The 26,813-nt window shown below is 51.0% G+C and overlaps 1 protein-coding gene across 1 annotated transcript in view; it reads right to left on the bottom strand.

The window, feature by feature from the left end:
- BMP7 (bone morphogenetic protein 7) overlaps positions 1 to 26,548 on the bottom strand; it is an 89,296-nt gene extending 62,748 nt beyond the window's left edge. Inside the window, exon 1 of the mRNA XM_032607010.1 lies at positions 25,613 to 26,548. Coding sequence (XP_032462901.1) covers positions 25,613 to 26,030 — 418 coding nt within the window. The 5' untranslated portion in view covers positions 26,031 to 26,548. The remainder of the gene's footprint in view (positions 1 to 25,612) is intronic.
- Positions 26,549 to 26,813: the final 265 nt, after the last annotated feature.

The raw sequence follows: 26,813 nt of genomic DNA, 5'->3' as shown, positions 1-26,813 counted from the left end.
ACTGATGTGCATACATAATAATACACGAAGATAAATGAATACAATAAACTCTTATACACATGGAAAAGAGCTATAGAAGATGCAATATTTCTCCTGCTCCCTAAGGGTTCATTTCGTGCTGAGACACAGCTCACTGTGATGTCACCAGTAGGTGCCACGTTCACGCCATCTCTTTCTCTTGGAGAGCTTCATCGTGGCTCTTGCAATCAAGCCAAATGGTCCCAAGGGAGCCACCATCTTGTCCCATGACCTACTTCTCCAGAGTTGAGGGATGGGAGGGAACAAGCCCCAAGCTGGGCCAAACACAAGATTTCTTTTATTTTTACTGGCACCTGGTGGGAAAGAGCCCCGTTTGTTTTCTCTGCCTTAAACCCTAAGGATGTAATGTGGCACTCTGGGCAGCCACACACCATCACCGCACAGAGAAAGCTGGCCAGTGAGAAGACTCCAGGTAAGGAGGACAGAGCTCAGAATTAAGGGGGAAGCCTTCCAGGCTTGATCCCCTGGCCTGGTGGTCCCCATCCTCCCTGAAGTTTGAGGTTTCAGTTCTTCTAATTTGTGAGTCACATGGAGACCCTTCAGACAAGTCCCGTGTAAGCTACTTAGAGTCAGGTTGCTGTCCTTTGCAACCAAGGCAGTTCTGAGCAAAACAATCGAGCCCAATTATATACACACCCAGAAATGGATGGGCAGGAAACACACCCAGGTAATAGTGGGGATGTCCAGGTGACCATTTGCCATGAAAGCTTTCTTCAGACGTGGATAATTTCCCAGTATAAGATGACCCCCTGAGCGAGCTCTGGGAACAGGGGCAATGACGTCTCGATCGTGAGCCTCCAGTGCCCCGCAGAGCCTGATGCTCAGTAGGGCTCCATTCGCCTATTGGATTCAATGTATTACTTCGTGTAATCCTCTTCTAGTCTTCAAGTCAACTATTTTCTTGATAACATACATGCAGTAAAGCACACAGATCCTAGGTGTTCGTGAAGTTTCGTGAAATTTCTCAATGCAAACGCACCCAGAGCAGGACACGGCACATTCGTTACTAGCGCCAAAGACACCCCCACCCCGGGCCCCTCCCAAACACCAGCCCCTTGCTCATCCCCAGAGGTGACCACCATCCGAACACCCAACACCACAGACTCATCCTGCCTGCCTGGGGCTCCCCCTTCTGCCTCTGCTTCCTTCACTTAACTGTGTCCGCGCGCACCCTCTGTGGCTATGCGGAGCGCTTATTCACTCACTTCCACTGCTGTATTGGACCCCACCGTATGAATAGGCCACTGCTGATTTTTCTATGGGCATTTGGGGAGTTTCCAGTTTGGGACTATTACAAATCGGGCTGCAGTGAACATCCTTCCTTGTGGTGAACACAATTCTATTGGGTAAACACCTCGAAGCAGGAGTGGGAATGGACAGAAGCCAAAGACTGGTCAAGGGCAAGCATTCTGAAGAGAGGGAGATGGAGAAGGGCCACCCAGTGCTGGCTAGGAACGCCTCGTGGGCAATAATGTCAGTGGTGGATACAAGCGCAGGAGGAAGAGCTCCACAGGTGAAGTAGGAGGGAAGAAACACGTGTAGATGCAGAAAGCTAAACTTGAGGTGACCTGTGGGAAATCCAAGTGGGAAATTAGACTGGACAATTGAATGTCCAGTTGGGGGCTGTTGAACTGCACTTAGGCATCTAGCTTTGTGGGGAAAATGCACATCCAATGAGAAAGAGGAGCACCGCCTCGGGCCACTCCTGGGGGGCTGTGCGGGAGGTGGAAGACACGGCCACCGCAAGACCTCGGTCCAGGGGAAGGAACAGGACCAGAGACGGGCAGGATGAGATGACCAGGTGGTAGCCAGCGTCAGGTAACAGGGATAGGGAGGCCACGCACGGGGTTTGATCGTCGGCTGCTTGGAGACCCCAGGACGTGGTAATGGTGGAGACAGCCGTGCAGAGAAGGCAAAGAAACAAAGAGATGGCCAGTTGCAGAGGACGGACATTTGCGTCGTGGAGGGGGGACTGTCAGCCCGTACAAAGCTGCCTTCATTCCCTCCTTGAGCCGGTCTCCCGGCCAGGGCTAGGAAGACCTGATAAATAGTAGTAAGCAAGTTAATGGCCCAGCTGTTGCTTCCAAAATTTCATGGTTTTTAGAAAAAGCTTAGTTAACTTTCCAGACTATGCGGTCCTCTGACTGTCCCCAAAAGATGCCGCCAAACTATGAGAGAGGACTTAAATATTTTATAAGCAAAGTGACACTTTCCAAGTAAAAACTGCAAGTCCAGCATTAGAAGTCTGCTCTTCACTCAGCGTCCGGTTTCCCTGAGCTCAGACTGGACCACGAGCTCCAGTTATGGGCTGGGGGCAGACCCCTGGACGCCTTTCACGAGGCTCTGAGAACCAACCAAAGTCCAAAATATAACCAGAGACTAGAGCTGCGTTTTCAAAGACCCTTGACTTCTTAGGATCCTGTGGCCCAGCATCCCCCCACCCTGATTTCACTCTGAAACTTTCACCCCAGGCTCCTTCCTGTCCTACGGGGATACAATTCATCCAGAAGGTTCTGGCACACGCCAGAATTCACTGGAGCTGATGTTACCAAGGCTGCTGTCACTCGGCGATTTATGGCTCTGCAGCTTCAGGGATGTGAAATTTGATGACGGTTCCTCATTCATTCCAAGATTTACACGGCAAGATTAAGGAGCTTGAAAAAGCCGCCAGAGGCATGCCATAAATTGGGAGTCCTAGAGAACTGAAGAGACATACCAATGACCCTAACAGGAAAATGTTAATAACGTGAGCGTTGATACACTGTGCTGCTCTTACAGAAGAAGGGAGACGGTCCTAGAGAAGAGGAAAACTGCATCAAAGTCTAACATGATAAACACTGCCAAGAAAATATTTCGGTGTCTCCTCACCCCGACTGTATTCATTCTACAAGTACTTCCTGACCGCCCGCTCTGGGGGAAGGAGCCCTCTATTGACCTGCTAGAGGTGAGAGGTGGATAAAAGCTCACTTGGATGGCTGCTCTGTCGCCTACCCAACCCCTGAGCTAGGTAACAGCCACCGTTTGAAAATTTTTATTTTTAATTGTGGTAAAAATACACACAACATAAAATGTGCCATCTTAACCATTTTAAAGTGTACAGCTCAGTCGCGTTAAGTCCATTCACATGGCTGTGCAAGCGATACGCAGAAACTCTTACTCTTGCAGAACCGAAACTCTGGCCCCATTACACGCCTCCCCGTTCTGCACCCACCCCGTCCCCTGGCATCCACCAGCCTACTTTCGGTCTCTAGGACTTTGACAGCCCTCTGTACCTCATACAGTGGAACCACACAGTATCTATCCTTTTGTGGCTGGCTTATTTCACTGTGCCCAATGTCTTCCAGGTTCATCTATGCTGTAGCATGCTTCAGAGTTTGTTTCATTTTCAAGGCTGAATAATATTCCATTGTGTGGATACCCAGTCATCTGTCAGGGAGCACTTGGCTTGCTTCTACCTTTTGGCTCTTGTGAATAATGCAGCTACAGATATGGGTGTGCAAATCTCTCTTTGAAACCCTGCTTTCCACCCTTTTGGATATATGCCCAGAAATGGAATTCCTGGATCATATGGTACTTCTACTTTTAATTTTTTGAGGACTGATCATACTGTTTTCCATAGAGGCTGTACCATTTTACATTCCCACCAGCAGCACACAGAAGTTCCCCACATTCTCTCACCCCAACGCTTGTTATTTTCTGACGATTTGTTTTGTTTTGATAGCAGCCATCCTAACGATATGAGGAGGACGGGTACCATTATCAAAGCCCTCCCACTGGCCTGGATACCACATCACGTGTGTCACACACACATCATTTCCTCGAATCCTTATAAAACCCTCCACTCAGAAGTAAGCACGTGCAGCGTGTCCATTCTACAGATGCGTACACTGAGGCTCAGAGAGGTAAAGTCACTTGCCCACGGCCACACAGCTGGTCTGAATGCTTCACCACTTAGCCACACTCTCTCCCTCATGCCGGGAGCCACCGCCAACCTCTTAGCCATGGAGACGGTTAAATAAAGACATCCCTGAAGTACACACCAAGCTCTCAGCACACACGACGCGGTCACAACATTAATCTCCTTAAACGCTAAACTCAGAGAGCGAGGACTCCGCATCCCTCTCAGGTCCCTCTGGTTTGTAAATACTGCTCCTGCTGGTGCTAGAGTCGCCCCGAGGGAGGCCGACCGCTTGAAGGTGGTGTATAGCCTTAACCCGTCGTCTCCCCATCCTCCCTCCCCAGCCCCCCAAAACAGGGGGCGGGGCCCCGCCCGGCAGAGGGCACACAAGCGGCATTGTCTCCCCTGAACTGCCGCTTCAACTCTCGAACTTTCCACCAAATGCTTTGGCTGCCAGCGAGACCACCTGGAGCCCCAGCGCCGGGCGCTCCGAGAGGGTCTTCCGAGACACTGCCTCCTTGTTAGACGCAGGGGGCCGCGTCCCGAGCCGCGGGTGCGGAGGCGAGCCCGCTGGCGGCCAGGCGCTTTGTCATAAGCGTGGCAGCCGCGCAGATGTGGAGGGGGTGGAGCGGAGAATTGCTGCCCCGCGAGATTAAACACCCCGGCGTCAACATGTGTGCGCTATTGCCTGAACAATGTTATCATTGTGAATTGAATGGACCAAAGGGTTTAGGGGATGGGGCGGGGAGGCGGAGAAAAGATGGGTTTAATTATCTCTAGGGCCAAAGCCAGTTGTTTGCCTAAAAAGCCCCAGACGCTGGTAGAGCTGAAAAGAAAAACAGGCTGTGAGCTTACATCAACCTTTCCGCCATAAATCGAGGCAGCCATCCTTCATCCAGGGGTACCCGTCTCCCCAGAGCGGGGGGAACCCAGCCCTTAGGGACCTCTGGGTCCCCACCCCATCCTTAGCTAATTGAAAATGAGGGGAAAGAATGGAAACTAGTTACCATTTCAGCTAAACTAGTGATTCTTGGCCAGGGGCAATTTTGTTCTCCCCTCCCCTCCCCAGGGGCTCTTGGGCAATGCCTGCATTCCTTTTTGTTTGTCGCAGCTTAGGGAGCGTGTGCTACTGGCGTCTGGTGGGTAATGGCCAGGACACTGCTAAACATCCTACAGTGCACAGGACGGCCCCCGACTACCGGGGGTGGTCCAGCCTCAACTGTCAACCACGCCGAGTTGAGAATCCGGGAGCTAACAGACACACAAGCCTCACGAGACCCAGGCGGTTTTGGTCCCACCTGGGCTCTCAATCGGCTGCGTGGGACCCTGAGCTCCGTGGGCCTCAGTTCTTCCCTCAGTAAGAAGAGAATGGATTTAATTGGCCTGAAGTCCCCTTTCACTTCTGTTAGGTTGTACCATGAAAAGTTGTGAAATTTCCACCCATTTTGACCTATATGTAGTTCGACCTAAACTTGAATTCTACATCTGCGCGGTCCAGTATGGCAGCCACTAACCGCATGGGTCTACAGAGCACTTGAAATGTGGCCGGTGTGGCAGTGTTTACATTTATTTCAGTGTCATCAGTTTAAATGTGCCCAGGGGCGCCTGTACTGGACGGCAGATACAGAACGTTTCCATCATCGGGGAACGTGCTATTGGACAGCGCTGCTCTGTAGCATCGGCGCGCTGGTTTCTGATAGCAGCATGACGACATAAAGAGCTTATCACAAACCAGGGTCCAAATACGTGTTCTCAGAGAGACGGGGAGGTTCTTCCTCAAAAACAGGTTCCCAGTGTGAGAAATGCCATGGAAGTAGGGAGAACTTAATCCCGGAGCTGTGGGAGAGGCCTGCGTCGGACGCTGGTGGCCCCTGGGCTCTCGGTTCCGTCTGTAAAATAGGAATGACGACCCCTGCCCCGGTCACAGGGCCACCTGGGAGTCTGTCACTTGCTGAGTGACATCAGGCTGGGTAATCATCAGACCCAGCAAGTTCAGGGGCTCTGCTTCAGGCCCACCCGGCCCCAAGACCCCTTCCCCTCGGCTGAGCCGGGCCGTTCACTCCCTCCCAGCCGCCCCTCCCCGTTCATTTCCTTCCTACGGCTTAAGGAAGTGATTCATTGGCCCGTTGACCTGTTTATTAACCATCTTCTTTTCTAGGTTTTAACTCCCAGAGTAAGCCCTGAGAGAAGTCAGGTACAGAACGTAAGAGGCTTGAACGTGGAGCCAGGCTGGGGGGGAAGTCCCGGCCCTGCCACCCACGGGGCGCTTGGGCAAGTTACTCTTCATCTGTCAAATGCGAGGATGATGAGAATAACACTGACTTCACTGGGTCGGCGTAGGATTAAAACAGACCAGGGATCCTCAAGCTTCGGCGTGTTCCAGAGTCACCGGGGAGCCTGTCAAAACACAGACCACTGGACCGACTCCCAGTATCTGTAACATGGGAGATCTGGGGTGTGGCCCAAGAACTTGCACTTCTAACAGGTTGTCAGGAGAGGCCGATGCCGCCGGTCCAGGGACCCCACTTTGAGAACCGCCAGAATAGAGCCCGTCCGTGGAGTCCTTGGTGCGCAGAGAAGTCTTGAACGATGTCAGCTCTGATTGTTTTGTGGTTCTCCACTGTTCCACCCACCATACTCACTTGCGTGGCACTTGGCAGGTTCTCAAGTATCTCAGTGAACAATCTTTGGAAACTTTCCCCCCGGGTTCCCTATTAGGAGGGCAGAAAAGCCCCTCTCGGTCTCACTCAGCTCTAGAAGCAGCAGAGAATTGGGGTTGAGATGGGGCCCTATGGCCTGGGTTCAGACTCGGACTCTGCCAATCACCAGCAGTGACTCAGGACAAGTTAACCCATCTCTGCGAGGCTTAGCTTCCCCTTCAACAAAATGGGGACATGAAGAGGTCCCCAGTTATATGGTGCCGTCATGAGAATTCAAGAAGACAGAGGCCAGCGATCATGGGACATGACAAGGACAAGCGCCAGACCGGAGGAGGCCCCGGGAGTGGCCGGGGGTGGGAGGGGCAGTGCGGCAGCCCACGGGCCCCTCCCCAGGACAGGAGGGTGCCTTCTCAGACCTTCCCCCAAAGCAGCCAGAGACTCCTGGGTCAGCTGGGCAGGCACAGCTGGTTTAAGGTATTTTAGAAGCAAATCAAATCAAATGAGAATTTATAATCCTTCCTGAGGTCTGGGTTCCATCAACCTAAACTCATTAAGCCAGAGCCGTGCAGGTGCAGCTAAGGAAGAGATTGTTCTTCGTTTCCTTCATGCCGGACTCCCATCTCCCTTTCACAGTAAGAGTCTCCTCTAAACCCCATACACGGAGCAAAACACTCATCACAGAGGCATCAGCGTCCACTTCTGCAAATAGGACTGTAAAGAGATGCTCAGAAGCCGCCCCGGGGGCTTGCAGGGGGGAGTTTGGTGGAAACCAGCAAACTTCAAGACCCTTATTCGTTTCACGCTCACATTGCAACAAACTGAACTTGACTTCCCAAGCTGAACTATCAAAACACCCTTAAAACTGCATTTTTGTCCCTTGAACCTATTTCTGGTAAGTGAAGGAGAATCCGAGGTCAAACCAAACAAGGGTTCCGAAATTACAGTTTGGATTCTCTGTTGAATGTAACCGGCAGAGCGGCAAACAGATTTCCAAAGTGAGTCTCCTCTGGTTTACTTGAAACAGGTCTAAATGGAGTCATCTTTCCAAATAATTGGAAATGATTGGTAGCGATTTAAGGGAACACTTGTACAATTAAATGGATAAAGTTTTAAAACAGGCAACACTAGTCTATGGCGTTAGAAGACAGGATGGCAGTCGCCCTTGGGTGAGGCTGTGAGGGGGCTTCTGGCAGCTGGTCACGTTCTGTTTCTTGTTCTGGGCACTGGTACCTGGGTGTGTTCACTTTGTGGAAATTCCTAACTGTTCTAGATTTGTGCACTGTTCTGTACACAAGTTAAACTTCAATAAACAGTTTTATCAACAATACGTACTGGCTGGCTTTATCCATCTCCAGTTGTACTCAAGAAGTATCTGTCACCATAGTCCCCCTATAGTAAGAGCAATCTCATACCAGCTGTTTGGGGAAAAGATACTAACACCTTTATCAATTTTAAGACATCTTGGTTTCAGAAGCATCGATAATCAAAGAAATGGGATATTATGCCTAAAGCACCTAATTGGGAAACGTGTATGTGGCGTCCTACTGCCCTGACCTATGACCCTCCCGTTAGCAAGGCTGTTTATTCACCTGCTCCAAACCCATCCTTCAAGCCTGAGGAGCAGCTCGGGATCAAGTTTAAGAGGGAGGGCTCAGTAACTGGACCTCCAAATTCAAATACACTTTCTGGGCCAGCTACTTACTTCTCTGTGCACAGTTTTCCCATCTCTAAAATAAGGAGGATAGTAAGAGCTCCCACCTGAAACAGGTGTTAGGAGGATTAAATTAGTAATATAGGTAAAGAGGATAAAGGGTACTTAGCACATAGTAAGCCCTTCACAAATGTTAGCTACAAAGATTATTATTTTTTTTATGGCTAACTTAGCGATAATTAGATCGTACACACACCCCCAACTCCCCAACCCAGCCACAGGGGGCCAAAGGCTGACTCTCAGAAACCTTATTTATGAAGCATGATCTACCTTCTAGACCCAACCGATTCATGAGTGAACATGTAATTCAAGCTAAGAGTCCCTCCCGAGGAATTTTATTTGGGTGCAGTAGCTCAACCAAGTCATCAAGAACTCAAGTTTCTTCCATCTTTTTGCTCTGCCATCGCCTGCACATTGATGTTCAGTCCTTACGCTTGTTGCCGAATGGTCACAAGATGGCCGCCACAGCTCCAGACATCACATCTTCACAGAACCACATTCAAGGTAAGAAAAGGGAGAAAAAGATAGACTGTTCTGTTTGTTCATCTGTCACTCATCAGGAAGCAAAATATTTTTCAGAACCATCTCCCATCCCTTTCTACTCCCAGCAGATTTCCTCTGGCGCTTCACTGGTTAGAACACCATCCCATGTCCATTCCATCCTGCTAGGGAAGCTGGTAAGGCAAGTATGTGGCTAGCCAGAGAGCTGTGACTACAAGTTGCTGTGGGTGGCCATCTTTCTCCCAATAGGCAGGGTAGCAGAGGAATCCAGTGGGGCAGAGAGGTCAGAGGGAAGCTATTCAGTGAGGGACATGGAGAGAATAACCCCTGGACTCTCTAAGGACATTCTAGTCGCTGTTATGTCCTTTCCCAGGTCTTGGGGATGCATCGATTTCCTATTTATTCTCCTTAAACTAGTTTGAATATATTTCCTTGCCTGCAACCCCAAAATTCTGTTACATATAATTTTGTTCACACCAAACACACACTGCACAGAAATAACACCTGAAAACACCTTCCACCTCCTTTTCCACTGATCATCTCTTCCAACCAGTGGGCCTAGGGATATACCCAGACCCTCTCACATCGGTCTCTCTTGGAAACAAGCAGAAGTAACCCATGTGCCCAGAACCCACTTACTGGAAAAAAGTTCTTACAGGGCTTTCAGGGTACAAACAAGGTTCTACCAGGATAGCAGGGCTTCCATCCCAAGTAGCTCTCCACCCTCGCTTATCCAACAAAGACACAGATTCGTAACATGCCTTGAGTATCTTGATCTGTTCATTCTCTACCCAGAGGGGAACAGGAGCCACCTGTCCCACAAGCAGAACTCAGACCTGGCCTCTGTTTTCTTCCATGGGACAATGATTCTGACCTTTTCAGATGATTTTCAAGAAGTTTTGCCACTTGTCTAAGGAGATGGTGATAAAATAAAGATAGTTTTCAACAGGCAACTGGCTGTTGGCCAGAATCCCACGCAGTCTTCAAAGTCAGGGCGAGAGGTATACCTACTCACAGGTTCGAGTTTAAAGAGAAACTGAAGTCTCTCCATGGGCTGCAGAGGGTCTGGCTGAATTAATGCCAACATGCAACCCAACTTCTGCATATATTCACTGCGGCACGCTATTATTTGGAGACTTTGGAAACTAGCTCAGGGTCCCCATTTATCTGGGCATAGTGAAGAGGTGAGTCAAATCACATGTTCAAATAACTTCTGTAAATCCACCTATACACCACATAGGCAACAACGACAAAGAGGGAGAGAGAAACAACTTAGATTATTTGAATGTGGCTACATAACGAACACTTCCAATGCACTTTCCTTCCCCAAGCTTTCCCTCCTACTGTGGGGGCCAGAAGCCAGTTTCATTCCTTTCCATCCTTCCTTGTAGCAAAATCTGGCCTTGTGAACCAGTTTGGGCCAGGGGACTTACAGAGAAGACTTCTAGGGAATGTCTAGGAAGCCAGGAAGACAGATAAGCAAGGAGAGCTCTTTGGACCCTTTCCCTTTCTCTTGCCTTGAACGTGAGATTATATGAAGATGTGATGTCTGGGGCTGTAGCAGCCATCCTGTAACCGTGAGGTAAAAGACATAAGACATTAGAGGACGGTGAAGGCAAGGGGGAAAGCTCATGGATACCTGGATGATATTACTGAGCTGCTACCCCAAACTTGGAATCACTTCACAGAAGACTTGCTGTTATGGGAGATACTGACATGTTTTTAATGCTGAAGCCACTGTTAGGCAGGTATACTGTGACTTAGAACAAGTCCTAAGTGAGACATCATTCATCTCCACAGAAACAAGGAGCAGGCTTTGGGACATATATATCTTACAGCACTTCCTGTTCATGAGAGTGGTGCTAGTGTTTAAAAATAAGTATTTTCGGGGACTTCCCTGGCGGTCCAGTGGTTAAGAATCTGCCTTCCACTACGGAGGACGCGGGTTCGATCCGTGGTCGCGGAACTAAGAGCCCGCGTGCCGCGGGGCAACTAAGCCCGCGAGCCCCAACGAGAGAGAAGTCCGCGAGCCCCAACGAAAGATCCCCTGTGCTGCAACCAAGACTCGATGCAGCCAATAAATAAATAAATTTTTTTTAAAAAAAGGTATTTTGGTATAATATGGCACTAAACTTAAGCCAACTGTCTCATCTCATGGGCCACGGAAGAAGTGGCAAACTACCCCAATGCTGGAAGGAAAACCAGCAGCAGGGACTTACACAGAGTGTGTCCATCTCCAACATGGCAGCTTCCTAAGGGATTCCAAGGGTCATTTTCACTCTGCCCAATTTCTGTCTGACCCACTGCCCCCACCAAGGGGCAAATGCAGCATCACGCTGCTCGTGAAATGTCCGGGCCTCGTCAAAATCTCTAATGGGATTTGAACAAATAATGTAAATATGATTTTTCAAACGTGACGCTACTTAGGAAAATGCTGGGTCTTAAATGTGAGGACCCCAGTTGGACCTGGAGAGGAACTTACAGGCGTCCCCAGTGAGGACAAGTCAGGACATCGGGCCGTACCCATGTTTACAGAAGGACCTAAAAGAGATTCTGCAGCCAGACTGGGCTCCAAAGGCAGTACCGGGGCAGACCCTGTTTACTGAGAGATGGCTGCCATCACCCCCATTTAATCCCAGCTGCCCTGGGCCCTAAGCCACACCATATGAGAGGGGAACTGCTATGAACTAAATTGGGTCCCCCAGATTCAGGTGTGGAGGTGATCAGGTATAGATGAGGTCATGAAGGGATGGGATTAGCGCCCATATAAGAAGAGGAAGAGACTTGACCCCTCTCCCCATCATGTGAGGACACAGCGAGAGGGCAGCCGTCTGCAAGCCAGAGAGAACAGAGCCCAGCCATGCACGCACCCTCATCTCGGACTTCCAGCCTCCAAAACTACAAGAAATAAACGTCTGATGTTTCAGCTACCCAGGAAACGGTGTTTTGTTATGGGAGCCCAAGCTGACCAAGACAGAAGCTGGGTCCCAGAGCACTTGAATGCCTCCGGTCACCTGCATGAGGCCACACACCAGTGACCCGGGACTCAAAGCCAGACAGACCTGCTGTCCCCAAAGCTGGTCAAATGACTTGTCACCCCTGCGTCCCAGTTTCCTCACACAGAAGAATAAATGTGGAAATCGTGCTATTTGAAGAATGACCGGCATGGGTGGGTCCGCACTTCAGGTGGAGGTCAGTTGCCCATATCAAAAAATGTCGGGGGCTTCCCTGGTGGCGCAGTGGTTGAGAGTCCGCCTGCCGATGCAGGGGACGCGGGTTCGTGCCCCGGTCTGGGAAGATCCCACGTGCCGCGGAACGGCTGGGCCCGTGAGTCGTGGCCGCTGGGCCTGCGCGTCCGGAGCCTGTGCTCCGCAACGGGAGAGGCCGCAACAGTGAGAGAGGCCCCCGTACCGCAAAAAAACAAAAACAAAACAAAACAAAATGTCGGGCACAGGAAATGCTACTAAGTCTGACATAAACAGAGCTCAGGAAAAAAAAAAAAAAGAGAGAAAAGGGTACAATTTTACTGTGAAATTTTTGTTATTCATTTTTTTAAGAGTAGGCCCGCCCATAGACAAGTGTCTAAATCTGAGGGGCTGTCTGTGCCCTAAGCTGGCGGACGCGCGGAGGGTTAGTCCTGATGATCTGGTGTTTCCTTAAACCTCTGCACGGATAAACACAGATTATAATCAGCAAGAGGTAACTTTCTAGTATAACAGGACTCGTAATAACAAAACCAGTTTCCTGCTTTGCCTCGTGCCCAGTCAACAGAGGCCAGCTTCCAGCTTCATCACGGGGCATCCCGGCTGAGGGAGGACCACCCCGACCCAGATCCCACAGCACTCAGTTGGTGGGACACGTGCCCACGCCGCTCCCATCCCCAGAAGGTGCCAGGCGGTGCATCCCACTGCCCTACATGCCAGGGGGAGCTGCACGGAGGACCTGCACAGGCAGGCCACGCCCACAGTGGTCCGAGTTTTGGCCAGGCAAGTGACAGCGCTGCTGCCGGCCACTAACGTTACGTATGGGGCACCAGCTGCCACGTGGGCACCATGCTCAGCTCTCCTCCCGCCACCGCGGAGGGGACGGATCCTCACAGCAGCCCGGTTAGCAGGCACCAACACGAACCCAGAGGAGGAAACGGGGACCCAGAGTTTCATAACCTGCCCAAGGTCACAGAGCTAACAAGTAGCAGAGGTGGGATTTAGACTCAGGTCCGACCCCAGAGCCAGTCTTAACTACCACCTGAGACGTTTTAGGACAATTTTTTAAAAAAGAGAACATGGGACGGGGTTGCTGGGATGAAGCGAATTTAGGAAAAGCTGTGAAATCTACCTGATCACTTTGGTGGGAACTTGTGACCCACGACCCACATGAAGGATGCCAGGAAGTCTTCAGAGGAGCAATCTGTTTAACTAAGAGTTTGGTCAAACTCAGAGGAGGCCCTCCCACATCCGGGAAGAGAGAGGGTTGTCTATGTGTCACTGGACGTCTGCAGAGGACAGAGGGGTCAGATAAAACTCAGACTTTTTTTTACTATCTACCCTTCCCCAGGTAGAGGGTATGGGCAGTCTAAAGCAGGAGTCAGCAAACTTCTATAGCAGGCCAGATAATAAATATTCTAGGCTTTGGAGACCGCACCGTCTCTGTTGCAACCACTCAGCTCTGTGGATGGAGCATGAAAGCAGCCACAGACAAGACGCAAACAAAACGAGTTCCGATAAAGCTTTATAGACACTGGAGTCTGAATTTCATCTCATTTTCACATCATGGAATATTCTTCTTTTATCACCCTTTCTGAAAACTGTAAAAGCCATTCTGGCTCACAGTCTGCACAAAAATCAGCGGGTCTCCCTGCTTTATTTATCGTAGCTCTGAGCTGCAGTGAGAAATGGAAAATGCAGCTTCCTCGCTCACCGCCCCTCCCCCCCAGCAGGTTACCTGCTGGAGGGGAACAAGGTAAGAGAGAGGTTTGCCCTATTTCCTCCCGAGAAGCTGGCGGAGGGGAATAAAGAGAGACCGGTTCTAAGTGTGTGTTTAATAAGTTTTTAGTATCATCGGGCAAAAGGTGCTGTAAAAATATTTTGGTTCCCGGGAGACAATGCCTGCTCTTGAGAGATCTGACCTCCTTTTCGTCTCCAGGCTGTTTCAAATCCAGGCAGAGCTGGGTCCCCAGGAGAGGGCTCACGTTTTGCTTGCACTCTGTCTTCCTTTCAACCGGAAAACGATCCTTCCATCCGAAAACGCCGCTTTCCCCGCTCACGGCCATGGGCCAATGGGTTTGAAGCCAAGGCTCCCAAGTCAATTTCCAAGTTGGAGGAGAGTTACCCCAAACCAGTGGTTCTCCGCCGGGGGCTCCTCTGCCCCTCAGGGCACATCTGGCTATGTCTGGAGACACTGTGGTTGTCAAACTGGAGGCCACTCCTGGCCGCTCATGCGTGGAGCTCAGCGATGCTCCTCAACATTCTACAGCGCACAGGATGCCCCCCGGCAGAGAAGAGTCGGGCTGAAAATGTCAACAGCGCTGCGGGTGGGAAACCCTGCTCTACACCTACGTGAAAGGGCCACTTCCAAGTTCCTAGGGTGTTTGAGGCACATGAGAACCAGAGATTTCTGGATCTCCTCTCCCATCCCCCCGCACCCTCACCGCCCCCCCCCCCAATATATTAAGACAATTAGGAGCTCCGGATTTGAGCAGGTATAAGGCAAGTGGCTTCATTTACTGTTTCCTCCTAAAGGAAATGACCAACGGGTGCCTCCACCCTATAAACGTTTACTAGCCCTGGAAGGTTCTGAGGCCCCACTGCCATTTTTAAGGGCTTCTCCCTCAACAAATGTTAGGTCAAGTGAGTCAGAAAATGGAACCTGAGAAGAGGGAAGAGGGTGGGGGGACATTTCACAAAGTTCAGGACCAAGAGGAAAACTGAAAGACCTAAAACGACCCCCTCCCCTCTCTTTCTTGCTTATAAACGGAGGAGGACTGCCTTACACGGGGTACCTCGTGAACCGAGGCAGGGAGAGCTTTGAAGGTCTCGGGACACTGCCAATGTGGGGTTTTCATTTGCTGGCTGAGGCCCCGTCATGTTAATGGGTCTGTGGATTGATGAGTTATTGGCCTTTGGGGCGTGATACCCTGAATACACTCTAAGATGGGTTCCCTGGGGCCACACCACCAAGAGCCACCTCAGGGCTGAGCTTCAGGCCAAGACTCTTGTCTCCAGTAGGAGAGATTTCTGATTCACTGGTGCTTGGAAAAATGTAATCACAAAGAAGAATGCAGAGGAAAATGTAACTAATATCCAGGTACCCACAAAACTAAGAATTTGCAGGAGTTAATATCACGGTTGCTTCCTGGTTTTCCCATAAACTTTTTATTTTAGAATAACTTTATAGAAAAGTTGCAAGGACAGTATAAAGTTCCCGTGGACCCTCACCCAGATTCCCCCAAGGTTCACATCTTCCATAACCGTGGGACACTTGTCAAAAATAAGAATTTGATATCGATGGGTTACTATTAACCAGACTCCTGATTTTTTTCAGATTGCACCAGTTTTTCCACTATTGCCCTTGTTCTGTTCCAAGATCCAGTCCAGGATACCACACTGCACTTCCGAATGGTTTCTTATTATTAAAATAAAGGAAACTTGACCAGAACAGTTGGAATTTATTTAAAATTTCTCCCCAATCCCATCCCTTGCCTCCCTCCCCAAAGGCGGTTGGTGTGAGTCCTACCGCCATGTTTCCGTAGTGTTACCACACATATATGAGCCCACAAACGATACACAGTATTATCTGGTGCTCTTGTGTGTGTCTGTTTTGACACAACGACAAACGCTTACACCCTAAACATCCTCCTACAACTGGCTTTCTCCCTCTTGACATTCTGTCTGAGTCTAAGTGGATACATAAAAAAGAAATTCTTGCATTCCCTTCTGGTTTCTTACACATTTATAAATAAATGTATTACAAATTTATTTCTCCAATCCCCTGCTCATGGACATTTAGGCTGGTGGTGACGATGGTATTACAAACAATAGGCAATATTTATTCCAGTACATATGGTAAAAACCACCTCCATGATCTTTTCAATACAGTGTCTTGAGGTATCGCTATTAAAATACCAGTCCCTAGCTGCCTCTGGAATTTTCCCATCAAGTGGGTGTGGGGTGCATGCAGGAGCCCCAGTACATGGGCACTCGGGGCCCTTTGCCCCGTCGTCGATAATTCTTAAGCCATAGAGACAGAGCAGAGGGGAGTTTCCACAAGCAGGACGGATAACTTATCTTTATCTTCCTCTTCAGAGCACAGAACCACAAAGTCAAGGTCAAGGGCTTGGAGGCTGTTCTGGTGGTCTCATCACCACTGCCCTCGTGCCCCGTCTCCCCCATTCACGCACCTCCACGGGGCCGGGAGGAAGAGTGAATGGGTGTACCTTCAGCAAGAGCTGGTTTCAAACGCCAACCCCACCACTTCGTAGCTCTGCAAGTTCGGGGCCCTTCCGTCTCTTCCTCCTTAAAATGGGAATGCTACGACTTGCTTTGCAGAACCTGAGAGAATTAAATAAGGAGCCTGATAAGGGAGGCTGTTATAAATCCATTTGGTGCTACAGAAAGATCACAACCCTCCCACGTTATCACTGGGATTTACTTCAGCGATGCATTTAGATAACGAAGGAGTCTCTGAATTCAGTTTCTAGGTTTAGCCTTGCAAGATCCTGCCTGGACGAGGAAGTGCCTCTGAAGCCCAGGAAGAAAAAGCAAGACCTCATGACAAGACAGTCACCTGCACAGCCCGGACAGACCGCGGCTAGGGCAAGGGCCTCTTGAGCTGGGGCCAGAGTCAGGCTCCTTCATCCTCTGGGTAGTGAACCCGAGTGCCGCCGAAGCGTGCTTTTGCTGAAAGACAAGTCCTAAAGAGGCGAGTCATTTTACAAGTGGGAATGGAGAGAAGTGGTTATTCTTGTTGAACCACGTGAATACCTCAGTGATCAGGAAGATTCTAGAAACACTGGTCTCCAAAATGGGGTGCAAGCGCTTAGCGGGGGCAAGAGGGATCCACCGGGACGTGGGGCGGGAAAGATTATAATCGCAACTAAGTAAATTTCAAGGACTGACGGGCGTCAGGGAAGATGGGGACTTACTGGCTGAGCTTCAACAAGCATCTCTGCATAACTGATGGATGAGACTGAAAAACACAGACCTTGTTTTCAGTAAGGCAGCCAGCAGCAATTCACCTGTTCTATTTCCATCGTTTTACCCCGTGAGAGAGCCCTCGCCTGCGACAGTGTGGTCGTGAGTGCCACTCCCCAGGCGCTTTCTGGTGCTCCCCTTTCCAAGCTTGGGGTGGGACTGTCATCTCCTGCCTCCTTGGGTCAGGTCTGGCCACGTGACAGGCTGTGACCAATGAAATGCAGGCAGAAGCGCCCGTGTAGCTTCCGGCTGGAAAGATGAAAAGCCCGTGCACAAGCCACGCTGTCTTTCCCTTTGGGACCACGACTGGTGACTTTCAAGAGGGCGGCAGCTCCGTCGGCCTGGAGATCTGAACACCCTCCCGCCCGGCCAATGTGCAGAGCCCCCTGCCAACCCACGACGCAGCCACAACAAAAGAACAACAAAGCTCTGTGGTTTCAGGCTACCGAGATTGTGGGGTTCTTTGTGAACTCTTGATGCTGACTAGACAAAGGATCAAAATAATCAAAATTTAGGACCAGACCTTTAGCTCGCTGACTGCAAACTGTTGCACCAGGAGCTGTGAAAGATCAAATTCCATCACATTGAAAACCTTAGGGACAGCAAAATGACATTTGTCTTGCTAATGAATTAAACTTGTAATCTTTGCATTAATTACTAATGATGCATGAGTTAAAATGTGTATTAATGAGCATCAGAATTTTGTATTTTTTTATCTTTAGTGCCTCCTACTTAAACTTCTATTTTAGTCTTTGTTTTATAAAGGGCACACCATCCTAAAACAGGAGTAGTTATACGATCTATCTCTGCTTAGGGTGTGTACTCAAAGATTTCCTAGCGGGGATGCCAGATCAAAAAACACTTGAAGACGCTGCCGTGTAACATCCTCACCCCTAGCACGCACGCAAGCTGCCAATGTCCGAGTACCTTCTGTGCCATGAGAATTCTGCAAGGCAGTGCTAGAGCGGGACGGGGAGAATGTCTGAGAAAAGAGTCAAGAAAAAGTCCTTTATCAAAGGCCAAAACACAAGCCATCGAAACCACAGAAAAACCCTCCTGCCTTTGAGTGCATTGTTCAATTGCTGGGCAGACGAGCCCCGGGGCCATTCTAGGTGGATGGTCATGCTAACTGCTTGGATTCTTTTTTTTTCTTCAAACTACGTGAAGGCAAGAGAGAGGCTGGCATTACAAGACGGTACAGGCCTAACTCCACTGTTTAAAAACATGCAAGTCCGCAATTTTGGAAACAGTGCAAGTTTTTATTCACAGACAAATTTAATTAAGCCAGACAACAAAAGAGTGAAACTTGAAAGCTACTCTGGGGAGATAAAGATGTGAAAGAATAACAACGTGACCTCAAAGATGTGGGACCCTTAATACTCGCTAAGTCAGAGTTTTCTAACGGTACAGAAAGAGCTGAAGAGAATTTATGGGAAACCTTGTGTGGGAAAGCCCACCCCGAGACTCAGGCCCCGGAGACCTTCACCATCCTCTGGTCTCCAGAGGCTTCTAAAGGCACTGAATCCACTTGGGACTTTGTTATCCCAACCGCAGCTGGGAGAGCGGGGGGCGGGCAGTCTTGCACCTGCTCCCATAAAAAGTGGGGAAGTTGTGCTGGTCTGTTAATGAATGCTTTGGGCTTGTCACTCCCTTGAATCAAGGAAAAGACAATTTGTACTTTGACCACCTTCCAGGAAGGGGTGGGAAGAAATATGTCAGTAATGCGAGTTTTTGAAATTAAAAGTTTTTATTTTGGAATAATTTTCGATTCAGAGAGAAGTTGCAAGGATAGTAGAGAGTTCCTGTACACCCCTCATACAAGTTTTAGGTTCCCTAGTAGGAAAGCTTTGAAATAGCCATAGATGCTTAAAATCAAGAGAAAGTCAGCATTAGTCTCTACTTGTCCTCAACTAAGTTTGGTGTGCTCAAATGTCACTGATCTCTGAAGAGGACGAAAATGCATGTGTCGTTGGGGGGCGGGGGATACACATATATACAAAGATATACATCTTTGGGGTCATTTTCTTCATATCTCTAAAACAACATGGGTGGCTTAATCTTGGTCCTTTAAGATCAAGTACTTAAAAACGGAAATTTGGACTATTATACCAAAGTGAATAGTGATCTGGCCACCAAAATGCAAACAAGGTTTACCACTTATTGTGCACCTACTTGGTGCCCGACTCTACCCAAGAGAGATATGACTTTGTCTTCATGAGGGTCTGTGGAGGAGGGGATTCTTAACCAGATTTCTGAAACGAAGAAACAAACTCAGAGACGTTAAGTAACTTGCTCAAGGTCACACAGCTAATAGGCAACCATAGTGGAAACAGACACATGGGTTGAAGCTGTGTCTAAAGAGAATCAGTGTGGATGCCATTCCGTTCTCTCTTGCCAAGTCACACCCTCTGCTGTCACCGAGAACTTCCGTTACACGGCAGTGAAGCCCCCCAACCCCCCACTCCATATATCACCCAGAATTAGCTGCAAAGTGTCAGGAAACTTGGCCAGGCAGCCCCAAGCATCAGCGAGGGCTGGAAGCCTTCACCGTGAAGCCCTTTATAGAAAGCCGCAGTTGGCAGCCCCTGCTCCTGCATGGGAACAAATTAACATTGGCATTCCAAACACAGGAAAGGAAGGAAATTGGAAACACAGTTTATACTTGGCCAGCTCTTTGAAATACTGTACCATGCTACCGACATCAATTAATGAAAAGCAGGGTTGTGCTGAGAGGCCCTGGTTTGCAAATGCATTAACACACGTTAAACATGTTTGTACAGGAACCGGATTATAAGCACCCTGGCTCCAAAACAATAAAGCAATTTACCCTAAAACTGGTGCTCTTGGAGTTGTCATTAATTCAATCCACTCCACGCGGATCAGCAAAGGCTTTTCTCGGCTCCCAGCATGCCTCCCGACACAAATGTTGAAAGGACGGCATCGCACATGCTACTCTGAGTTTCACATAAGTAAGTGTCAAGCTTCATGCACTGCTAATATGCCCCCAAATCATAAACACTCCACTTTGGAGAGCGGGGGAAGCACACAGCGGCAGCCCTGGTATTCATCGGCACTGCCGTTTCACATCGGGTTAGAGCAATTTTTCCCCGCAGAAGGTTAACTGGGAAATATCTGTTCCATATTAAGAAATACCAAGTCACATTTTTTGTCAAATATTATTTGTCAAATGCCATTTGCTGCAAAACCCAGATTTCCAGTGCAGCTGAACACAGAGCTAATAGCGAACGGTTCACATAATAGCTGTGGTTGTACATGGGATCGTTTGCCGTGAAAGCACCCCCCCTTCCTCTATAAACTGTTTCAGGAATTGGAAAGAAAAGCATCTGAAGCTCTGGAATAAATAAAGTACTGTGCCTTGAGCTGCCCAGTACAAAGGACCCAGCATGCTGGGAGAACAGACGCAAAACAACCAGAAAGGCAACTGCCGCTTCGCTTCACAATTTTGTAAGAATGCTTAAAAGATTTTACATCACGGGGTTGAATCGCAACGTATCTGGCTTGCAAAGACAGAGTCGGCTAGCTTCTTGAAAGACCAGCCTCCTCACGCACTGCACCCACCCATCGGTACAGGCACCTGCGACCGCATCCTGGGTCCTGGGTCCAGGCGACAAACATCACTGATGTGGCCGCCCTGCCCCCTCGCCCAGGTGACATCACCCCACTACTCCACATTGATCCGGGATCCATCAAGTCGGAGCACTTTGGGTGTGCCAAGCTAAATGTGTTATCATTTTTACCACAAATTAACAGTTTCTATGTAAATATTGGTAGTTCCTCACCCCACGAAGGCGAGAGGAGGCAAAATGGCACCGGCGCATTTGACTCCAACTAATTAAAAGCAGAGGGTCATGCAACTCAACGTACTGATTTTACCAGTGGGACTTAAATCTTTTATAATAAGCGCACACAGCTGCAGCGCTCTCCCACCGCCACGTTTTACAGGCTAATCCATGCATTCCTTCTGACAATAACGTGACAGGTCCCACACATCCCTGCCTGTGCCCTAAGCCCGGTGACACTGCCAGACTGCATTAAAGCAGAGGCCGGCCAAAAAGCAGCCGTGCCGACAGCCCCCAGCTAGGTCTGAAGAGGGATCGCCAAAGCATGAACGTGGCCAGCCCCTTGGTGCAAAGGGCTCTCCATTCAAAATAGTCAGCTGGTGAAATGGATGGGCAGGCTGGGGAAGGGTGGAGACTGGGGGAGTGTTAGGACACTCTGATTCTTGCAATGGGCCAAATATGACCTTACCCGATAGGGGAAAAAAAAGATATTAAAGCGATAGGGGTGATCAATCAACTCAGATGAGGCTCTCCCTGGAATGAAGTCATCATCCTCTCCGAGCGCAGCGGACACGTGATATTCGCTCACATCGCAGGCACGCTGCTGGTCAAGGGTTCGCGGGCCAGCTGTGTTTATCCCGGCAGAGGCTTGACAGGCTACGACGCTACGGAAGGCCCCGACCCGGAGCTCGCAGGAGCTGCATCTCAGAAGCTGTTTCCTCTCTCTGTGCGTTCAGAGAAGCCCCCCCTTCGCTTCCCTAGGCCTCCTCCCTTACCCCTTCAAGGGCCGCCCCACAACCAAGTGACAACTCTGGAATAAACACCAAAACTGTTGGCCACGCGAGCTGGCATCCAGGCTTTGGCCTTAACCTGCTCTGATTCCAGAAGGGAAATACAAAGACCCCCCCCAAAAAAGTTCAAACCTGGGTCACATATATCCTTGGGGGGAGGGGGGAGAAGATCTTTGATTTATATAAGCAGGAAAATGAGGTTTAAAAGAAGTGATGTTGAAAGGGTTACTAAAAACACAGCTGTTGGTGCACTCCTATAGCGAAGACACTGCAGAAAGAGAGAAAGAAAGAAAGAAGGAGGGAAGGCTGTGTGACATCTATATTAACCTCTGGCTGCTCACCAGTGAGGGCCGGCACTCCAGTGCTGGAATGTGGGGCAGCCCCTTCCAAATTTTAACACAAGCCAGGTTACAGCTGCGAGCGCCTGCAGCCTGTGCTCCCTCGGCAAGCACTCCCTGAAGGAAATTTTTAAACTGTAACAGAATCTTTTTCTAATACTCTACAGTGGTAGAGCCTGTTCTGAAGGGGCAAAAGGAGAGATCTTAATGCCAAACACTTGTCAACAAAAAGGATCGCCAGATGGTATAAAATAAAAGTAAAACCGAACGGCCTTCTCCCCACTCCTCGGCTACATTAACAAAAGCCACTTTTAGACACTGAGCCCAATAAGGATAGGTTTCTAACTTCCCCTCTTTTTAATTTAGCTTCAAAGATTAAACAAATTTGGTTCCTTCAGAACCTGGATCAGAGATAAATGTGGATCGCACACCCCCAGTGCCAGGGGCTTCTTCAGAAGACCCCAAAAGGAGCTGCTGGATTTCTCCAAAGAAAGAAGGGGTGGGGGGGAGGGTAGCTATCTTCGGGATTCAGTCTGCAGAACTCACATTGCCTGGGGACAGTTTAAGAGAGGGTAGCCTGTTTTGAATTCCAAACTTAAGTCTGCACAGAGGAGTTGGGGGCTTGTTAATCCAAACCAGTTTACAAATCTCGCCATTGAACTTAAGAGGCCCAGCCTGGGAAGATGTAAGTCTCCCTCCGGCAGCTCAGCTAGCATTACAGGGGCTTTATTGTACAGGCTGGTCTTTGTCACAAGGTGCGGTCTGAGGTCCTCATTCTCAGCACCTGGTTTTGTCATAAATTCTCCTCTAGTTCCCTCTCTAGTTTAGATCCCACTCAGCCTGGCAAAAAGCTTGAATTCTGAGGAGAACGACTTAGAGGAACAAAAACCAGTTTGGCTGCAGACGGAAGAATAAACGCACCAGCCCTGCAAAAGCCTTCAGACTTCAGGCCGAGCACTGCAGGACAGCAGCGGTATGCAATGAGGGAGGAGGGGGTGGTGGAAGGAGGAGGGGGCTTTGAGGGGAGGAGAGGGTGGTGGAGAAAGTCAGTCTCCCTTCGAGGTCTCCCCCCCAGGTCCCCTGCAAGGTAACAAGTAATAGCTGCATATGAACAAACGACGTTTTTCTCACTCTTAGTAAAAGTGTGAGACTAAACGCATCTTTAGAAAACTTTGTATGTTACAGGTCAGTATGATCTGCAATCCAAGGAAAAATCGTGTGCTTTTTCTCAGCTTCCAAGCAGGTCTCCTACACGCCCCCTCCAACCCCACTGCTACCCCCCAGCCCCTCCTGTGGCAAAATCCCAGAACCCCACAAAATGGAAGGGACAGGCGGTTTATTCCCATGCTGCTGCCGAGCAGAAATTAAAGGGCAACCTTAGAAACATCTACAGGAAGAGTCTTGCCCAACTGCGGTCCAGGTCTTCACCCAACTAATTACCGAGAAAGTTTTAGGGACTGAGAAAGAAAGCAAGCAAGGTCACTGCTCTCTGTTAAAAGCCACTCTGCCATCTAATTTGGAGTGATGCTCCAGAAAGCAAGACTTGAGAAAGTCAGGACTGTCCCACAAAGCCCAAAGCTAGCCTGACTGATTAAGAGGCTCAGACAAGCCGGTCTTTGTCTTTTCAAGATGAAAGAAATGGGACTAACGGGTTGAAAGGTGTGTGTACAGCCAGAGGAGGAAAACCACCCAGCTGTGGTCTTCCCAAACAAGTCCCAGCTTGCTCCCCGCTACCAAGGGGCAGCAAACAGCCCTGCCCCAAGTTTCCCAGAGGTACCCAGTTGGCGACCTAGTCCTTTTCGGGCATGGGAGGAGCCCGTGTCTGGCCACGCGGTTGGTCCATAAGCAGCAGGGTGCTTTCTGCACTGTGTTTGCAGAGCCCTCCACAGAAGCCAGGGCTTACAAATACCTTTTTAATGACCTCAGCCAGGCTCTGAAGGCCGCCACGGGGACCTGCTGGCATTCACTGGGAGTCACAGGTATCCGACAGAACAGAAGATACCATAAATCCCCAGCCAGAGAAAGGGCCCTGGTTAACCCCTGGCTTCAGGATGGAGACACAGCTCTGCTTTAATTAATTTACTTACATGTACGTATTTGGGATTTTTCTTTAGCTTCTAGTATAGGTCACAAATGCACATTAAAAAAAAAAATCATACACAAAACTGCAGACAATGAAAAATCAGGCCCCAGCTCCCAAATCCCTAAGGCCCCAGCCCCAGTTCTGCCCTGCCCCCATAAAATCTATTTCCAATCCATGGCGTCTTCCTCCAGTGGGAAAGCATGATATACAAGCACGTATGTAACCTCACTGATCTGCACCTTGCTTTTTTCCACCCCATACATCTTGGAGATTGTTCTAAATCAGGACATATGGAGCTGTCTCATTCTAACAGGCTGCCTAGTATAATTTAAACTTTCTTGAAGTCATTTTGGCATCTAAACCTCCCACCCCTTGCTCGCTGAAACTCGTTTCACTATTTGATTTTGGGCTATTATTAAGGACAGACAATGGCGTCCCGGGAACTCCAGGGACCTTATCTGGCGCGGGAAGCATTAAGGTTGATCCGCGCTTCCCGGCGCCCTCCATCCACGCCCCAGGTGCCCCGCGGGGGGCTTCAGGATCATTATTTCCTTGTTGACACAGCGCCGGTGGGCGTGAGTTTGCTGTCTTGACTTCGTTCGTATTTTCGCAGCAAGTGACACTTGTAGAATGAAAGCGGCTCGGGAAACAGCGCTATCGGGGCGTGTTATCTCAGAAACCAAATATTTGATCATGAGCCCTATAGCGCGCAGTCGGGGGTTAGTCTGAGTAAGTCTGGTGGATGTGCACAGATGGAGCGAGGGCACCACCCCCGCCGCAGCGCCAGCCTCCGATCCCCGGGGCGGTCGCGGCTCCAGTCGGAAGCCGGGTCCCCTAGCCTCCCCCGGCGGCGTCTGCTGGGAGATCCCTCGCCACCCAATAGCCAGAAGCCGTGGTTTGCGCGCCACACGTGATAAACGCTGAAAATGGATTCTGCCAGTCCGGGACCTATCATTAAATATTTAAAATAGAAAGGTCGCAATGGCAACGTTTTTTCCCCCAGCTCCAGCCAGGAGAGCTGAGAGCGAGAGGGGCGCCCAGCGCTCAGGAAAGGGGCCCCGAGGCGCTCGGGGCGCGCAGCACGCTACGGCGGGCGCACCGCGAGGGGACAGGTAGGGCTTGCCAGGTCGGGGAAGGGAGCGCAAAGCCCGCGATGCCAGGGCCAGGCAGGGCTGAGAGGGGCTCAGAAAGGGCGGGAAGTCAGCTTCGCGGAGCAGGGCCCTTTAAATCCAGGTAGCGCAGGCCCAGCCGTACAGGCACAGCTCACATGACCGAGCTCCGCGCTTTGAACTGAGCCGCGGCCCGCCCGGCGCCTCCCACCCCAGAGGTGCAGTCGCCGACTAAACCCAGAGCGGGCTTCAGACCGGTCCTTACTTCCCCCGAACTCCCACAGGCCAGATGAGCCCGGCTCGCCCTACCTGGGGCGCGCGCAGCTTGGGGTCCACTAAGGCAGGGGGGTGGGAGACCCTCGGCCAGGCACTGCCGTTTTGAAAACTACCGGGAGTGGAAAGATGGGCGGGCTGGATGCAAGACGCGGCGCCCTCCCTGTCCCAAAGCGACTCCTGGCCGAGACGCGCACCCCTCCCTCCCGCCTTCACTCACCGAGGTTGACGAAGCTCATGACCATGTCGGCGTCGGTGAGAAAGTGGCTGTCTTGCAGGCTGGCCAGAGGGGGGCCTTGGGTACTGAAGACGGCCTTGTAGGGATAGGAGAAGCCCTGGCCGTCGGGCCCGCCGCCCTCCTCCACCGCCATGGCATTGTACAGGTCCAGCATGAACATGGGCGCCGAGTTGTGCTTGCCCTGGAGGTGGGGACGCGGGCGATGGGGCAAGCCCAAGATGGAGAGGATCTCGCGCTGCATCTCCCGCCGCTCCTGGCTGCGGAGGCGCCGGTGGATGAAGCTTGAGTGCACCTCGTTGTCCAGGCTGAAGTCGGCCAGGGCGGAGCGCAGCAGGAACAGGGGCGCCCAGAGCGCCACGAAGCTGTGGGGCGCCGCGACGCGCAGCGAGCGCACGTGCATCGCGCCGGCTCTACGCGCGACCCGGGCTCCGGGCACCCGGCACCGGGGCCCGCGCCGCCCCAGGTGACGGAGCGGGGCAGGCGGCCGTCCACGCCGCTCGGTCACTTGCTGTAGACGGGCCCCTCTGCGCCCGCGCCGTACATGGCCCCTCCCCGGCCGGCTGCGCTCTGCCCGGACCCCCGCCCCCGGCTCGGCGCTGGCCCCGGGGCCCCTCGCCCCGCACTCGCCCGGGCGCACCGTGGGGCTCGGAAACCGGCTTGAGCGAGCGAGAGCGCGAGCAGAGAGGCGGGCGCGGGTGGGAGGAGCAGCCAGCAAACCTAGGAGCCGGGAGAGCGAGCGCCGGGGTGGCAGCGAGGCGGCGGGCGAGCGGGCGCTCCTTCCTCCGGCTCTTCTCGCGCTCTTGCTCTTAGGCGGCGGGGACCCACCCTCTTCCGAACTCCGGCGCCCAGAAGAGGGGCCCCAGGTCGCTCTCCCAGCCCTGCGCGCCCTTGATCGCACGAGAGGCCGCCTCGGGAGCCCCAGAGCGGTGCGCGCTGGGGCCTGGGCGGGGGTGGGGGAGGGGGTGGGGGAGGAGGAGGACGGGCTTCCGAGGGCCCCTCCCGCGTCGGCGGCCTCCCACCTGCCCTCGGCCCCGCCCTCCCCCCAGCGGCGCCCAATGGGTTCATTCATTCCTTCTAGTGCGCTCTGCAAATATTTACCCAGTGCCCACAGGGTGCCCAGCGCCGGGCCGGGCGCCGCGGGGATGCGGAGAGAGGAATCCGAGCCGGCCCTGCTTTCTCCGCA

Source organism: Phocoena sinus, chromosome 15, assembly GCF_008692025.1.
Source record: "Phocoena sinus isolate mPhoSin1 chromosome 15, mPhoSin1.pri, whole genome shotgun sequence".
Taxonomy (NCBI): Eukaryota; Metazoa; Chordata; class Mammalia; order Artiodactyla; family Phocoenidae; genus Phocoena; species Phocoena sinus.
The sequence above is the reverse complement of the archived record's forward strand: the minus strand, read 5'-3'. Positions and strand labels throughout refer to the sequence as shown.